Below are 18,804 nucleotides of genomic sequence, written 5' to 3' on the forward strand. Positions count from 1 at the left end.
GGCCAGTCCGGTTGTCTGCCACATTTGTTTCATGTACGCAGCTTTTGGATTTAATAAAGTGATAAGGTAAGTACTGTACCACAGTGATCAGTTAAAGTTGAGTGAGAGCAATGGGGAAAATAGCATGAAGAATGGAGGGGAGTTTGTGATTGAACAAATTGAAAATAAAAATGTAGTTACTAGGAGGACAAAAGCTAAGTGGTTAAAATTCTGAAAATGTATTCATTAAGTGATTTTAGGCCGTATTTTTGTGGCATGCAAAGAATGAAGAAGGCTTGGAACATGGAAGGGGGATATGGATGGAAACTGAAAAAGTGATCAGAGATGGACTTATCTCTAATTTTTAAGATGGGAACAGCAAGACCATATAATGTGTCAAGATCAAATGACTGGTTGTGAAGATAGTTTGGATAGTTTATATGAAGGGAAGGTTATGGGAGCATAAAAGGATGGTGTTTCAGGATCGGCAGCATAATGAATTGAGATACAAGTTGAAATCGTCAAGGCTGAGAATTGTGGAAATTTGGTATTGCATTCCAATTACCTTGTAATATGCTGCTATTTAATTTTGTATCTGTGTTATTGCTTATTATTTTTGTATTAGTTATCAGTTGTATTAGTTATTGGTTGAATTAGATTTAAAAAAGACTGACCTCACTGATTAGCGATATAACTGTGAATGCTATTCTGGAGTATTTATTTGAAACAGCCCTTTGACCACATGTAAGAAAAAAACTGAATGCCAGCAAACAATACTAGTGTAAAAGCTAAACTGTGTTTCCACTTTATCTTTCCTTCAGGTGTCTTATGAAGATGTAGACCGGCTAAAGGTTATTGCCTTATTGCAGAATGCCCAAATACCTTATTTCATGCAAGATCAGAGTCGCTATCTGGAGCAATTGGACAAGATCATGGAAGTGAATGGGTTGACTGACTGTGAACTCCAGATTTTAGTCTGAAAGGAATTGACCCAGTTTGAGATTTCCGAGATATTGCTATATTTATAGGAATATGTACTAATCATGGAATTGGAAACTTGTTTAGCAGGCAATTTGGTTATGTATTTGGTTATGTCTAATGTTTGTAGCTAATAAATCACTTATGGCAGAAAAAGTAATTTCTCATTGATGGTTAAAGTACTAAGTATAGCAGATTGCATAAATATGTTTTGTTATGTTTATGGTATTGAAATGAAATCTGAAACTTCGATTTTTATAAAGCAAAAATAAAATCTTGAAAAAGACATAGCTGGAACAAGCTGCCAGAGGAAGTGGTAATGATTACAACATTTAAAAGACATTGGACAGGTAAATAGATAGGAAAGGTTTAGAGGGATATGGGCCAAATGCAGGCACATGGGACTAGTACAGTTTAGGAAACCTGGTCGGCATAATGAATAGGACCAAAGGGCCTGTTTCTGTGCTGTATATCTCTATGACTTTCTATAATTGCCTGGTAAACATTTATTTGTGCAGCTGAGAATGAAAGACTTAAGTGCTATGTGTAACTGGAATATTCTCACTACAGTAATAGACCAAAATGATAATCAGAGCTGTGATCATCAGCATGACATTAAATTTGTCTGAATGTTTACACCCTGTAAAGCATTACTTAACATGCAAAGCATTTCACTCTGGCTGTGATGTGATGGATGCATTAACTTACCTCCGTAAGGAAGTTATGTTCTAAGGAATGATCTATTGTGTGGCCTGCATTAATTATAAACATCAGTGTTATACAGAGTTTCTGCTAAAGAAATTAATGACTAGTAATGTAAAAAATTGTTAAAATTGTCATGTTAATAATCTTTGCATATTGTATCATTTCACATTGTCTACTCATAAGCTCTGGAACTGAAAAATGTAGTTGTCAATTTCCTTCAGTTGTTCTCCAAATTGATGTCTCTGACCTTGAGGAAGACTGCTATCTGGGACATTCAAAACAAGGGATCTCTAAAGTTGCCTTCTGTTTACTACTGTGTCGAATGTACAGCGCAGACACCAGTTATTTGGTCCTGCTTATCCATGACCATGTTTACGCTCCACATGAAATGTCTTTCACCATTCCTCATCCAGATCTACCATATTGTTCTATTATTTTTAAGTCTGCAATTATCTGGTTGCCCTTCAAATCATTTACACTATTCATCTCAACTACTCGTTGTAGAAAGGAGTTCTACAATCCAGTTGCCCTGTGGGTAAAGATGTTTGTCCTAAGTTGGATTTATTTGTGATCCTTAGTTTTAGTGTCCTTCTGTTTCTCCATATAATAGTTAATATGTGCAAAATCTATCTTTTAAAGAAGGCGAAGCACACTAGAATGCATCTTTCCAAAAGCAGTAATGATGTGTTTTAGCCCAATTAATGAATTTTTTTTTGAGTAGGTTTGGGAGGTAGAGCAGTGGAGGAGAGAATATTTGACTACCAAGGGTTTTTGCAGTATCTGCACTGCTAACAATTGATGGTTCATTTTCACACACCATTCCCACTATTTACGTTACATCTTAGCACAAATAAATACATGTAAGGAAATTGCAGTTGCTTTTCTGGACTGGACAGTGCATTAAATTAAGGTAATTGAGTGCTATTATATTACTGTAATGAGGAACATTGTTCACTCTCTTCCTTTGGGACTTTATTTGGTCAGCTCAGCACCCTATTATAAGTAAACCAAACATAACTGGTATCTCAATGGTGTGTGTTCCATATATGGTGAAGATCTAGTCCTGCTATCCTGACCAAAGGATGATTTCATATTTCATCCTTTTCTGCACATTTGATAGATGAAGGTGACTCCATGGAACGTAGCCAATTCTAGGGATACAAGTCTTATCTATCAACCAACCAAAGTAGACCAGGACCTTTGCTGTGATAATGATTCTAATGTTATCTTTACTTCTAATGGGTTGTTTGAGATTTGTAATTCATAATCTGAACTACAACTTAAGATTTTTGCGTTGCTAGAGCTCCTAAGATTTAAAAACTGAAAGAACTGTGGATGCTGGAAATCAGAAAGAAAGACAGAAATTGCTGAAAAAGCTCATCAGATCTGGCAGCATGAGTGGAGAGAAATCAGAATTAACATTTTGGGATGAGTGACCCTTCTACAGAACATGTTTTCTGATTTTGCTTCTAGGATGTATCGTTTCAACACACAGTTAGAACTTTTTTATTTTCCTATCAGTTAAACACAGGTGAGGGATTCATGGTTTTTTTTAAAAGAATTCTTTCCAAAGAAAAGCATCGCTCTTTATAACTGGTACAAATGGATGGATGGAAGATGCGGCTGAATCCTTTCACTCAAATGCAATAGATTTGGTCACAGAATTTTTAGGTGAGTGCGTCACTTCTCACACCATTGCTGCTTTAGGAGAATCAATGAATAGTTTCATCTTTTGTTTTAATGTCAAATTTTCTTTAATCAGTTCCAATCCTTTAGAATACATATTGCTCTCCCGTGGCAGTGAACCACCACCACCCCCCCACCCAACTTCCACTTGTGACTCCTGCAAACCTGAGGAGGGAAAAAAAAATCTGTACGTTTTGGAAGAATTTATTTCTTAAAAGAAAATCCTCAATCCAGTTATGTCCTCTTTCTACTTCACCCACCTGTGATCAGTGTTTGCATAATTCTTTGGTTTAGTTGTGACTAATTTAATGGACAAAATTTATGTGGGCTCTGGGGATCACGCCTGGATCTCTCTTGCTTTCCCTTATGTTTTTTTTGTCGAGATCCATTGAAAACTCAATTCAATTTATATTAGCTTTAATTTCCCTAGATCTTTTGTTTCCTTAGCATTGCTGCTTTAAGAACAGTTAATTTATTCACTATTAAAAGTATTTTCTTTATGGTTTACTCAATGCTTGGAAATGTCTTGAATATTACTTTCTGTATCACTTGCTTTTCTTGAATACTACTTTTTACAGTGCCTCAGTATAAGTCTTTTGAATGCATACCTAACTCTGATAGTCATTCTTGTGAACGAGCAGGACTGGTTTTTTTTAAAAGTCACATTCTGGTGCTAAAAGCATTTTGTTTATGTATGGTTGACTGTAGATTTATGAATTTGTAGATTCACAAAAGCTCCTACTAAATGTATTTCCATACAGGACAGTCTATAGGAATGAACTCCTCTGGTATTCACAAAAAATAAGGGTGTTTGTTTTCATTTGTACTGCTACAACATTATAATTCCACAACTGTTAGTGTAAGTGTAGATTTGTGTGCTAAACTATATGTTCTTTAATTAGCAGAACCAAATGAATGGAGAATGGGGGACTCCACATGCAACGATGTGTTCCTTACTGGGATTGATATCACGTTATTCTGGTAGTAGATTCACAAATGATGGTGCATGTGATTGTTAGTTACTGATGTCAGCTTTTTCTCTTTAAGAAGCCACCTCTTTGTGCTTGCAGTTTTGTACACGTGCAGTTGGAGTATTTGCATTCTGATTGTTCCATCAGTTCCAAACCTTTTCAGCCACCGTTTTAGACATGAGTGTATCACTGGAAAAAATAAACAATTATTTAAATATGTAGTCCTGCAAAGTGATTTTGTTTTAGTGAATGATAAATTTAGTTCATTATGAAACTATTATAGTTTTAGATCTAAATGTAGAAGTATAATAGATTGAATAAAATTAACCCATTACAGTAACACAATATTAAGACAAGTTGAACGAAAGAACAGAACAAACGTGATGCTCATAGCACAAGTTGACAGTTTAGTTTTAAATACCAGAGTGATAGTTGAATTGCCAAGCTGGACAAGAAGTAAAACAAGTAACAAAAAAGTGTCAATAAAAGGTAAAGCACTTTAACCAAGCAAGATGAGGTATTTGGCAGAATCCTTTTAATTGTTATGTTTCAATTTGTGTAAGTTTTTTTTGATGTAACATACATTAGGTATACTTAGACACACTTTCTTTCAAATGCATTGTAAAAGATTGGTAATGCTACATTTGAGTGTTGTGTACAGTTCCAGGTCACGCAGCTACAAGAAGGATGTTATTAAACTGGAAAGGGTGCAGAAAAAATTGACAAAGATGTTATTGAGACTGGAAGGTTTGAGTTACAAGCGGAGGCTGGAAAGGGTGGGACTTTTATATCTGTAGCATAGGAGGCTGGGGGCTGACCTTAAAAGAATCACAAGAGGAATAGATAAGGTAAATAACCAAGGGCTTTTCCTCAGGGCAGGGGAGTTCAAACCTGGAGGGTATTGGTTTAAGGTAAGAGGGGAAATATTTAAAGGGGACCTGAGGGGCACAGGGTGATGATTATATGGAATGAGCTACCAGAGGAAGTGGTAGAGGAAGGTACATTTACAACATTTAAAATACATTTGGACAGGAACATAGTTATGGAAGATTTAGAGGGAATGGGACAAATGCAGGCAAATGGGATTAGTTCAGTTGAGTAAACCTGGTCAACATAGACAAGTTGAGACAAAGGGCCTGTTTCTGTACTGTATACCTTCAGGTCTCTATAATCACTACAACTGCTTGGAGTTTTTTTCAAAGCAGGAGTTAATATTTTTGAAAAATCATTCCAGGCCCCCTCTCTTGGCTACAGCTTTCACCACTACATGAATGCTTATGTCTCACAATCAGTATGCATTTAAGAAACATGCTCATGATATCATCACTGTATGATAGCCTCAGCTCATAAGCTATAAAGGTCTCAAAATCTATCTTCCTTGGATCACTTGAAATGTGACACCTCCTGCTAGAAGGGAGCTTATACGGTGGTATTATCACTAGACTATTAATCCAGAGACACAGGTAATGTTCTGGGTACCTTGGTTTGAATCCAGTAACGTAGATGGTGGAATGTGAATTCAATAAACACCTGGAATTAAGAATCTAATGATGACCATGAATTGATTGTCAGGAAAAACCCATCTGGTTCACTAATGCCTTTTAGGGAAGGAAACTGCCATCCTTGCCTGGTCTGCATGTGACTTCTGATCCCCAACAATGTGGTTGACTCTTAACTTGGGGATGGGCAATAAATGCTGGCCTAGTCAGCAACGCCCTAATCCTGTGAATGAATAAAGAAAAACATATATAATTATATTTCACTGTTTGGTTTCTGAACTGATTGTAATTCATTTCAGTGAACCTGCAGTTCATCAGCACAGGTAGTAATATTTGTACCCAATGCCCATTTTGATTCTCACTAATGAAACTATGAATCGCTAAAGCAAATTCCATTTTACATTCACACACATGCGCCAACTCCCATGAAATGCTTACATCACATTACACAAAAAATGCGCAGGCAGAAAGGGGAATAAAAAATATTTATGAAAGTGCTATTGGAACTCACTAATGGGAGTTGCTAATCATGATCATGGTTACACGTACAGATTTATGGGCTAATTAAATGTTTGCATAGTGATATAGATATTTTTGTAATCAACCTGTTTGGAGTTGTTATTACATACCTCTGGAACAAGTGGTACATGAACCTGGGCCTCCTGACTTGGAGGTTGGGTTGCTGCCACTGCACCACATGAGCCAAAAGTTAGAAGATTAAATCCATTAGTTTAGACCTCTTGGCCCATCTACAACGACATAGTTCTGCTTCTTTGCCGACATGAGGGATTTTATGGAGCCTACCAGTGTGTGAAATAGGGTGTGTGTTGAGACTAAGTTAGGCTGTGAAATTTCAATTTTGCAATGACATGTTGAGGTACAACGGTTAAGTCAGTGGCATGTTTGTGGAGTGCGAGGCCTCATGCCAGTCTGTGATGGTTGCATACTATAATAGGTTTGTACGCTATGACTACTCACTAGTGCAAAACTGTTTATAACTAATGGGTGTAACACTCTCAAGGTAAAGTCAGCAGTGCACGAAAATCTTATGCCATCTGCTTCATGCTTGTCTAACCGTGGTGTGCAACATTTGCTTTTGTGTCTAAGGTGAATGGTAGTCTTTGTTGAACCTATAGAGCAAGATGAAGGGGTGCAGTACATGGGAAAGTTAGGTTTCTGGCACAGAGGTGTGAAATGGGAAAGGAAGGGAACATAAAGGATGGTGATCTGCTTCACTGAGGTCCAGGGAGAGAAATGGTCACAACACCTGGGTGTGGTGGTTGTGTAGCAACTAGGGTGGAGGGCAGTTCCAGGCATGAAAGGTAAAGCTGATTAAAAGGACCTATAGGATTAAGTAGGTGATGTCAACGTTGGGGTTCTGTGTTTCAAACAGAGTGCCAGGTGGCAGAACGAGTAATCAGTTACAATGGTGAGATTTCATTGATGGGGCAGTTGCAGTCTCAGACAGTCATATTTCTCATTGGATAAGTCACAGAAGCAAACATTTTGAGCAAAGAGAGTGGAAATTTCAGAGTGGATCAGAAATATTATATGCATCATTGTTATGTTTTTGTGTAAAATGCAGTCTCTCAATGAAATCTTGGCGAAGTCAGAGAATGACTGTCTTGGGTAACTGAATTTCGGATGCACACAAATCATTGATTACAGAGACCACCTGATTACTAATTCTATGTATGAGAACCAGGGACAATTATATTCTTTCCGCCCTCTTCTCACAGTGTAATTACTGTGTACTGTCGGTCCCATTGACCCAATACCCCTGCAAATGCAGGAGCAGGATGAAAGAACACAACAAAAAAGAGCCCTCAACAGTTGTCAATAGACAGGGACAGACAGTGGACACTGGTCTAAAAACCACCAGCAAAGGCTCTGTTAAACAAGGGCAGTGGCCCACCAATGCATCCTTAGAAAGAGACCAAAATACCTCCGGACATCACAGGTAATGCCAGAGATAACCAAGTACATTGCAGGAAATGTAAGTGAGATATGTCAGATTGTAATCTAGATCCCAATGCACGTGGTCCTCAAGATTACAGGTGCCCAATTTCTATGTCTGCAGTGGCTTCCAGCGTGTGATGGCTGGCATGTGGCAGCTCAGCAGATCTCCATCACTTTACTGGGAATATAGACTTGGCCTGGCCATTCTCCCTTGCACAGTTAACAGTAAACCAAATCATGTATCATCAAGAACAAAATGGGGAGCAGAGCTTTCTCATACAAGCCTACTTGTGATTGCTGGTGCCAAGGACACCTTTGGGACATGTGAACATACATGTTGAAGCCTACCTTGCCCAATTATTATGATCCAGCACCATCTTTGCAATGAGTGCAACTGCATCTGTTTTAGTTATACCCTATGAAAGTAATCTACAGTCAACAGAAGTTGGTGGGGTGGGGGAGACACAGATTGATAGTCACTTTAAGCCATATTCCGCAGAATAAAGATTGCATGTAAATGTAACAATCCCATTCCATAATACTGTATGTGTCTATCTCCTCTGTCAAGATAGGCCAAACATGGGAACTGCAAATGACTGCGACTTTCCATACTATGAGAGGCTATCAAAATTTATCAATAATGAATTTTTAAATAAGATTACCTTCTGCATATATTAACAAGTGCAAAACATGTCTAATCATCCATGCCTCCTTTGTGCTGGTACATTATTAGTCGTAACAGCAAAACAAGAAAACCTTACTGCAACTCTGACATCATTAGCTAATGTGGAGGCAGTCTGCAGATGGTGATATCCCATTGCGTTAGAAAACCATGGTTGTGTCCTTGAGTTGTGAGGCGTTAAGGGATCCAGTCTATAGGTGTCCTGATTGGGGTGGAGGCACCACTTTGGCTTTGAATGCTATTAGGATCAATGACAGAGGGGCCCAGTTGTCAATTCCTTCTTACTCCTGGCTTGTCCAACCTGTCTGCACTGTATCACCCACCCTATTCGCCAGCAATCCTTGGCAGATGTGAAGCTTTCCTACTTCTGTGAATCTCCTTTCCTTTGTGTTGTCCTCCACCACATTTGAGCAAGCAGGTCCTGTAGTTACTTGAATAATAGCAACAATGTTTGAGCAGCCGCCAATACAGTACTGGCATAGGGATGGATTTGATTTGACAGCTCACACTAGTGGCAACCAGCAATGTGAAATTTGCAAACTCAGCACTATGTCACCTGATTATACAACACAAAAGCAGGGAAGAAATCAAGATTTAGGAACCTCACAGAAGAAACCCTCATAGCATTCTTCAACAAGAAAGAATACTCTAGTGAAGCGGAAAAGCATTTCTGTTAAAAGATGAACACCAACGGATCAGTTAGCAACTATTTGGAGAAAGAAAATTAATAATTTTAAAGCAGATACAGGCTACACTGCGAGGTAGAGATCTGTGAGACTGGTCCTAAGATGGAATGAACAGCAGCGAGTGAACAGATATCAGTGGCTCTGTGAATGAAGTTTAAAATCTCTGGTGGGTCAGAGAATAATTTGAAGCAATGTAGTGAATCAGGCTGGAAAAATGAATGTTAAAAACTTATTTACAACTCCAATTGAGTATCCTTAGCACAGTGATTGGCACAACAAGGCATGGTTACTAAATTGAAGTACTGTGCTATGAAAGAAATATTAATCTGAGGTTGCGGATCCAAGGACACTGCAAAGCCAATATTTAAAAAGATAATGTAGGGCATATTAAAAAAGCTAAGCTGACATGTCCAAACAGGAAGCAAGTGGGTTACTTTATTCAGGCTATGATAAAGATGGGAGATGCTTTATAGGAGTTGCAATAAAAGCAAGAATAATTTGTTTACACTGTGAGGAACATGAATCATTCAGTAAAATAGTGATTAAAGAGGAAATTATTTATTAAAGCTGCAGTCAGAGGGCTGTGAAGCCATGAAAATGTTGCAATACTCCATTTTACCCATAAAAAGCAGGAATTCTCAATTTTAGCCATGCAAGTCAGGATTCCTCCATTTTTATTGCAAAACCTGGTGAATCCCTCCAGAACAGCAGCAAGGAACAACGGAACTGCTATTATAGCAAAGTAAAAATATTTTAAGCAAGTATAAAATAACCACATTAGCAAAACATAGCATTAGAAAATAATATTTCCAGAAAGATAATTTCAGAGATGAGTCAAATAGAATAGAGAATTGGACAGTTTGGAGAAAATAATTTCTGAGATACAGAATAGCTTCCGAATTAGACATTAAATTAGAAGCTAAAATGTAAATAGGCTTCTTTACACAAATACTGAAAGCCTTTACTTCAACTTCAGAACTAATAAAATTCTTTGAAGAGCAAGATTTAATAAAGAATTCAGCTTCCAGGGGATTACATAACTGACTTAATTAATGATTTCTACGATGAAATGTGGCATAGTGACATAAAAGTCAGAATTTATTAGAGGTCTTTTTTCATCAGTTCAGGGAATATGAGTTTCACTGGCTGGGCCAGCATTTACTGCCCACCCCTAAATGCATTGGAGATGGTGGTGGTGAGCTTCTGTAGTCCATTCGGTTTAAGTACACCTATGAGGCTATTAAGGTGGAAGTTCCAAGATTTTGACCCAGTGACAGCAAAGGAATGGAAATACATTTGTAAGCCAGAATGGTGTGCATCTTGGAAAGAAACTTGCAGGTGGTATTTTCATGTTTCTGCTAGCCTTGTCCTTCTAAATGGTAGTGGTTGTGAGTTTGTAAGGTGCTCATTCAGGAGCCTGGGTGAATTTCCACAGTGCATCTTGTAAATGGTACACAATACTGGTACATGCAGTTTTTCTGGAGCAATAAATATTTGTGGTTATGTGCCAGTCAAGAATGTTGCTTTGTCCTGCATGCTGTCTCTGGGTGTTTTTGCAGCTCCACTCATCACGCAAGTGGGGAGTATTACTTCATGCTCCTGCCTTGCAGATGATGGACAGGTTTTCAGGAAAAGGAGATTTCAAAGCAGATACAGACTACACAGTGAGGTGGAGACCTGTGGGAGTGGTCCTAAGATGGAATGAACAGCAGCGTTGGAGAGTTACTTGTTGCAGGATCCCTAGCTTCGGACCTGCTCTGTAGCGCAGTATTTACGTGGTTGGTTCAGTTCAGTTTCTGGTCAGTGGTAACCCCAGAATACTGGCAGCGGGGGATGTAATAATGGTAATGCCAATCAATGTGAAGGGACACTGCTTAAGTTCTCTTTTGTCAGAGACAGTCATTGCCAGGTACTGATGTGATGCAAATGTTACTTGCTGCTTGGCAGTCACAGTCTTGGATATTTTCCAGGTCTTGCTGCATTTGGAGATGGTCCATTTTAGTATCAGAGGAGTCATGAATGGTGCTGAACATGGTGCAATCATCAGCAAACATGCTCACTTTTCACCTTCTGATGGAGGTAATCTCATTGAAGAATCAACTAAAGATAGTCGAGAACTTGACACCACTATCTGTAGGTCAAGAATCCCAGGTTCACATCCTATTTTCTAAAGGTGTGCAACAATATGGAGCAAAACCAAAGTTGCTGGAAAAGCTGAGAGATAGTAAGAACTGCAGATGCCAGAGCCAGAGATAACACAGTATGGAGCTGGAGGAACACAGCAGGCTAGGCAGCATGAGAGGAGCAGGAAAGTTGATGTTTTGGGTCGGGACCCTTCTTCAGAAATCTGTAAACTGACATTTTCCCAACCATCAGTTCCGAGGAAGGGTCACTGGACCCGAAATGTTAACTCTGTTTGTTTCCTTCACAGATGCTGCCAGACCTGTTGAACTTATCCAGCAACTTTGTTTTTGTTCCAGATTTACAGTACCTGCAGTTCTCTCACCACTATGCAACCACCTCTGCTGGCTCTAGCCTGATGATAGGACAGGACCTACCAAGTGAAGATGTTGTCTGGAAAACTGTGAAAGGTATGATCTAAGTATGACTTCAATCGGTTGTTACTTGACGAGTCTGTGAGTCAGCTGTCCCAATTTTGACAATAGGAACACGGGAACAGAGAAGACCATTGTGCTCATAAAGCTTGCTCCACCATTTAATAAAATCATGGTTGATCAAACACTTCACTGCCTCTGTAACTGAAATATATGATAAAAAATGGTTAAGCCATAACAAGTGTTGTGTGCAGTTCTGGAATTCAAATTAAAGAAAATATGTGATTGCACTGAAGAGGTTGCAACGATGATTTACCAGAATGTTACCTGGGCAGGAGAGTTTTAGTTATGAAGTGAGATTGGATCAACTGTCATTGTTTTTCTTTGGAGCAGAAGTCATGATTGAGATGTATAAAACAATGAAGGACATTGACAGGGTAGACAGGAAGAAACTTTTTCCCTTGGTGGAGGGCTCAATGACCAGGGGCATGGATTTAAGATTAGGGGTAGGAGGTTTAGAGGGAGAATGAGGGAAAACATTTTTAGGAAAAAGTTAGAGAAAACTGCAAATGACAGGATCACTCTCAGAGTGACAGTGAAAGCCTTACCAGAGATGTAATTAATCTTGAAATTGATTCACGTATTTAGTTTATGAAAGCATAATGGCTAACAAGCCACAATTTATTTGGCCAGATTCAACAGGGATCAAGAATGTCTCAACATCTGTTGATATAAGATTGAAGGCTGGTTATACTAAACACCCAGCTATTGGCACTGAAAATACATTTTCAACATCAACAGTACTTTACAATTGTGGATGACATATTAGCTATGATGTACTGTTCGTCATTCCAGCTTCACTTCAGGAAGATGACCTAGAACAACTACACTAGGGACACTTGGGAATCATCAAATGTAGAGCCGGAGCCGGGTCAGCTGTGTGGAGCCATGGGATCTCCAAGATATTGGGGATCTCATCAGTAAATGCAATGTGTGTGCCATCCACAGCAACAAAAGCTCAGTAATTCACATCACATTCCCCGTCAGATGTGTGGGCACAAATTTACATGATTTTGATAGAAAGTTTTGCCTCATTGTCATTGATTATTTCTTCCAATGGATAGAGGTCAAGAAGGTGCATACCATGACAGAGTTTTACATGAGATATTTAAATTGCGTGATATCCCTGCTTTGGGTGTTTTGGACACTAGGCCCACAGTTCATTAATAAATATTTAAGACAAATTGTAGCCAGTCTGAATTTGAATATGTCACAAACTTGCTGAGATGCCCACAGTTCAATGGGAAAACTGAGCTTGTGGCCAGGTCTGTTCAGTCACTCGGGGAATATTGACTTCTACATGGCATTACAAAAATAGAGATCCACCCCATTGCAAGGTAATTTAGCACCATCAGAAACAATTGGCAGGGAGTTAGGGGCTTAGTGTGGCATCCTACAAAAAGAGTTGAACTCATATTTAATTCCATGGGATGATAAAGTGACATAGAACATAGAACATTACAGCACAGTACAGGTCCTTTGGCCCTCGATGTTGTGCCGACCTGTCATACCAATCTGAAGCCCATCTAACCTACACTATTCCATGTACATCCATATGCTTATCCAATGACAACTTAAACGTACCTAAAGTTGGCGAATCTACTACCGTTGCAGGCAAAGCGTTCCATTCCCTTACTACTCTCTGAGTAAAGAAACTACCTCTGACATCTGTCCCATATCTTTCACCCCTCAATTTAAAGCTATGCCCCCTCATGCTCGCCGTCACCATCCTAGGAAAAAGGCTCTCCCTATCCACCCTATCTAACCCTCTGATTATTTTATATGTTTCAAATAAGTCACCTCTCAACCTTCTTCTCTCTAATGAAAACAGCCTCAAGTCCCTCAGCCTTTCCTTATAAGACCTTCCCTCCAGACTAGGCAACATGTAAGGTCCAATGCCATTGTGCACAACAGGTGTTACTGGGCAACACAGTTCTCACATTTAGGCCAGCATAACAGGTCTAGATCAGGGATCTGAAGCAAGAAGGTATGGTTATCTAAGAAGCTGCAGACCAACAGAGATTGTACTTTTTTTTCTTTATTCCTTTTTGAGATGTAGACAATGCTGGCAAATCAATCGTTATGCTAAAGGTTCTGGAGTCACATATAGACTAGAACAGGTAAGATTTGCAGATTATCTTCCTCTACAGGAAGTGAACCAGATGAGTTTAGTTCCAACATTGATGATAATTTTACAGCTAGGAATACTGAGACTAGCTTTCAATTCCAGATTTTATTTTTATTAATTGAACTGACATCACTGAGAGGCTCTTTTGGGGGAGATATGACAAAGCTTGTACACATTGGTACCAACAAAGTAGTCAGAACAAGGGATGAGGCCTTACATCATGATTTCAGGGAGCTAAGCAGTATAGAAGTTCGTAATCTCAGGATTACTCCGAGTGTCACAGGCTAGTGAGCACAGAAACAGGAAAACAGATCAAATAAACATGGCTCAAGAGGTTTTAGATTCCTGGATCACTGGGACTGGGGATGGTGAGACCTGTACAACAGGGACAATCTGCAAATGGACTAAAATGAGACCACATCCTTGTTGGTGGGTTTGCAGGTATTGTTGGGAGGAGTTTAAAATAGTTCAGCAGGGGCAGAGGACATAGTGAATGAATTTAATAGTAACTCAGCATAACTTAGAAGGCAGAGTGAGTCCAACTATGTGCTGTCTCAAGGGATGACATCTACTTTAATGCCAGGCTTATTAGAGTTAGTACAGATAAGTTAAGATGTAAAGATTTAGGGACATCTTCAGCTCTGAACAGGGTAGCTACCAATCATACTGTTATCACTTTCTTTATTAGCCTTCCCCAAATGCATTATCTCTTACTTTTCTGGGTTGAATTACATTTGCCACTGTTCTGCCCTGCCTGACCTGTTGATATCCTCTTACAGTTTATGGCTACTGTCCTATTTACTGCCCTACCAATTGTACCCATTACATTTAAGTCCAAATCACTGCCCTGTCCGGTCACATGAAAACCTAGAGCTGAAACTCATGACCATGAACAGACATAATTACTGAATCCAGAGGCAATCAATGATGAAACTAAATCGCTGTTCAATTTTCTCTCAGGGGGATGTAAATGATGTTGAGACAATATTTTGAAAAAAAAAACAGGGACAATCCAGTGTTGTGGCTAATATTTATTCTTTAACCAACATCCTCGGCCTCCTGCAGTGCCACAATGATGCCACCCGAAGGCTGCAGGAACAGCAACTCATATTCCGCTTGGAAACCCTGCAGCCCAACGGTATCAATGTGGACTTCTCAAGCTTCAAAATCTCCCCTACCCCAATGCATCCCAAAATCAGCCCAGCTTGTCCCCGCCTCCCTAACCTATTCTTCCTCTCACTTATCCCCTCCTCCCACCTCAAGCCACACCTCCATTTCCTACCTACTAATTTGATCCTGCCCCCTTTGACCCATCCGTCCTCCCTGGGCTGACCTATCTCCTCCCTACCTCCCCACCTACACTCTCCTCTCCACTTATTTTCTCCGCTATCCACCTCCCCCTCTTCTATGAAGGGTCTAGACCCAAAACATCAGCTTTTGTGCTCCTAAGATGCTGCTTGGCCTGCTGTGTTCATCCAGCTCCACGCTTTGTTATCTCGGATTCTCCAGCATCTGCAGTTCCCATTACCTGTGTTGTGGTATAGTGGTAGTGTCACTACCTCTCAGCTTGAAGGCCTGAATACAAGCCCCACTGTCTGCAGAGGTGTCAAAATATACTGAACAGGCTAATTAAATATATCTACAAACATACAACAATGTTTCTATTATCACATATCACTTTTCTCCTCGCCCATACCTGTGCCTAATCTGCTTATAACAGTTGGGAATTTCCAGTCTTCACTACAAATGTCCCCACACACCAAATTTTCAAAGAACTTCTTTGTGCTCTCTCTTGACTTGTTTTCCTGCCTTTATTAATGGTAAGATGTCAGTAAATAATTTCAAAATTAGCCTATTTTTGGATACAGTTCACAATCTACCAAACAACTCAAACCTAATAGTATGCTTCTTTCAGGTCCCATTTGTGGAATGCAATATTGCTGGACCTCTTAGCACCAATGTAATTCCTTATATCCACTGTGTTAAATAACTGAATGCTGCTAGTTAAAGCCATGGTTTTAATGAGTTCAGCTTTGGAACTGGTCATTACTGCGAACTGGCAATCTGTTTGCCATTAGTCATTTTCATGGAAAAAAAAATCAATTTCTCCATCACATCCAGGTTTCCATGTTAAATAAATTACTACGTGCTGCTGTTATTGGTTCAACTTCCACAACATATAAAGAAATATTCAGCGTACTTTTGAACAAATCTTATATTTACAAACACACTTTAAAGAAAGATATCATACCAATAAAGCTGCTAATGTTTATATGACTTTGTTTACGGTTATCTCACAATCAGTTACTGCCCTGCGACAAGGCCGTGCACGCGTGCACCTCCCCTCCCCCAACCCCCAGAAACGATACGAACCGATCTCAGACCCCGCCCTTTCCTCAGGCACGGCCCCGATGGTGGCGGGAGCGCGCGCATTTGGGCGGGAAGGCGAGACAACGCGTGGGATTTCCTTCCAGGCGGGAAATAGCGGAGCGTCGACGTTAGGAACATGTGGCTGGAAATGTTCATCGGTTTAGCCTGGATCAGTGAGGGTGAGCGAAGGGGATACGGAAAAAAAAGAAAGAGCGAGCTAGGAAGGAAGGGTGGACGGTGGTGAAGGATGACAGAGTGAAGGAGAGGGAAGATAAATGGGTGAGGACAGGGGGAGTGGGGAAGAGGACAGACGAGAGGAGAGGTGGTGGGAGCGGGGGAAAGGGTGGCGGGGGGTAGACGTGGTGGGGGAGGGGTGAAGGGGTGGGGAGAGGAAAGAGTTGGGGTAGGGGAGGGCGGTGTGGTGGAGGAGGGCGGGGCCGAGAGGAGGGGTAGAGAGGCAGTGAGGAGGGGAGGATGGCAGGGCAGCTGGGAGAGAGAGGTGAGGGTGGGAGTTGGGTGTAGAGGAGAGCATGGTCAGGAGAGGAGGGCAATGTAACAGTGCATTTTATACCCTCCCTACTCACTGTGTGAAAAAGTTTCACCTTTGCTCCTGAAAAGCATGTTGAATCTATGCTTTTTCTTTGTCTGTTCTGAGTGTTCTCGCATTTGATTCTGTGAGTTCTGCTCATAATTTTGAAAACTCTGTCAGATCACTTCTAGCCTGCTCTATAAAGAGAACAGTCCCAGCTTCTTCAATTTATCCTCATAATTGAAGTTCCTCACTCCTAGACCATTTAGAACAAAGAACAAAGAAACCTACAGCACAGGAACAGGCCCTTCAGCCCTCCAAGCCTGCGCCGATCAAGATCCTCTGTCTAACCTGTCGTCTGTTTTCTAACGGTCTGTGTCCATTTGCTCCCTGCCCATCCATGTACCTGTCCAAATATATCTTAAAAGACTTTGTAAATTACTTTGGAACTGCCTCTAATGTGTCCTCATCTATATTGTGGACACCGGAATTAAACACAACATTCCAGCCGAGATCTAACAAGTTCATCACTACCCCCTTGCTTTTATTCTGTGCCCCGTAAATGGTTTTCTTTCTATTCATTTTGTAGGATGTGGGTGCTGCTGGCTGGCCAGCAGTTCTTGCCCATCCCTAGTTGCCCTTGAGAAGATGGTGTTGAGCTGCCATCTTGAACTGCTGCATTCCTCCTGCTGTAGGTTGACCTATAATGCTATTAGGGAGGGAACTCCAGGATTTTGACCCTGCGACAGTGAAGGCATGGTGTTATATTTCCAGATGAGGATGGTGAGTGACTTGGAGGGGAACTTGGAGGTGGTGGTGTTCCCATTTATCTGCTGGCCTTGTCCTTCTAGATGGAAGTGTTAAGTTTGGAAGGTGCTGTCTGAAGATCATTGGTGTTTTTTTCCATGCATCTTATAGATAGTACACACTGCTGCTACTGAGCATTGGTGGTGGAGGGAGTGAATGCTTGTGGATGTAGTGCCAGTCAAGCGGGCTGCTTTGTCCTGGATGGTGCCAAGCTTCTTGTGTCGTTGGGGCTGCATTCATTCAGGCAAGTGGGGAGTATTCCATCACACTTCTGATTTGTCCCTTCTAGATGGTGGACAGACTTTGAAGAGTCAGGAGATGAGTTGCTCACCGCAGTATTCCCAGCTTCTGGCCTGCTGTTGTAGCCACTCTTGTTAATGTTTATGGTCAGTGGTAACCCCCAGGATGTTGATAGTGGGGGATTCAGTGATGGTAACACCATTGAATGTCAGAGGTGGTGTTTAGATTGTCTCTTATTGGTGATGGTCATAGCCTGGCATTTGTGGGTCGCAGATGTCACTTGCCACTTGTCAGCCCAAGCTTGGATATTGTCCAGATATTGTTGCATGTGAACATGGACTGCTTCAGTATTTGAGGAGTTAGGAATGGTGCTGAGCATTGTGCAATCATCAGCGAACATCCCCACCTCTGACCTAATGATGGTCGTTGATGAAGCAGCTGAAGATGGTTGGGCGTAGGGCACTACCCTGAGGATCTCCTGCAGAGATGTCCTGGACCTGAGATGATTGACCTCTCACAAGACCATCTTCCTAAGTGTCAGGTATGACTGCAACCACTGGAGAGTTTTCCCTCCGACACCCATTGATCCCAGTTTTGCTAGAGCTCCTTGATGCTACACTCAGTCGAATGCAGCCTTGATATCAAGGGCTGTCACTCTCACCTCGCCTCTGGAATTCAGCTCTTTTGTCCATGTTTGAACCAAGGCTGTGATGAGGTCAGGAGCTGAGTGGCCCTAGCAGAACACAGACTGTGTGTCAATGAGCAGATTATTTCTGAGCAGGTGCTGCTTGATAGCACTGTTGATGACACCTAACATTACTTTACCAATGATTGAGAGGAGACTGATGGGGCGGTAATTGGCTTTGTTGGATTTGTTCTGCTTTTTATGTACAGGACATATTTGAGCAATTTTTCACATTGTCAGGTAGATATCAGTGTTGTAACTGTACTAGAATGACTTGGCTAAGGG

The 18,804-nt window shown here is 40.7% G+C and overlaps 1 protein-coding gene across 3 annotated transcripts in view; it reads left to right on the forward strand.

The window, feature by feature from the left end:
* LOC125460937 (putative tyrosine carboxypeptidase MATCAP2) overlaps positions 1-4,536 on the forward strand; it is a 75,048-nt gene extending 70,512 nt beyond the window's left edge. For all 3 annotated transcript variants that reach the window (XM_059653017.1, XM_059653019.1, XM_059653018.1), the window contains one exon: positions 801-4,536. In XM_059653017.1, coding sequence (XP_059509000.1) covers positions 801-959 — 159 coding nt within the window. In that variant the 3' untranslated portion in view covers positions 960-4,536. The remainder of the gene's footprint in view (positions 1-800) is intronic.
* Positions 4,537-18,804: the final 14,268 nt, after the last annotated feature.

This window comes from Stegostoma tigrinum, chromosome 2, assembly GCF_030684315.1.
Source record: "Stegostoma tigrinum isolate sSteTig4 chromosome 2, sSteTig4.hap1, whole genome shotgun sequence".
NCBI lineage: Eukaryota > Metazoa > Chordata > Chondrichthyes > Orectolobiformes > Stegostomatidae > Stegostoma > Stegostoma tigrinum.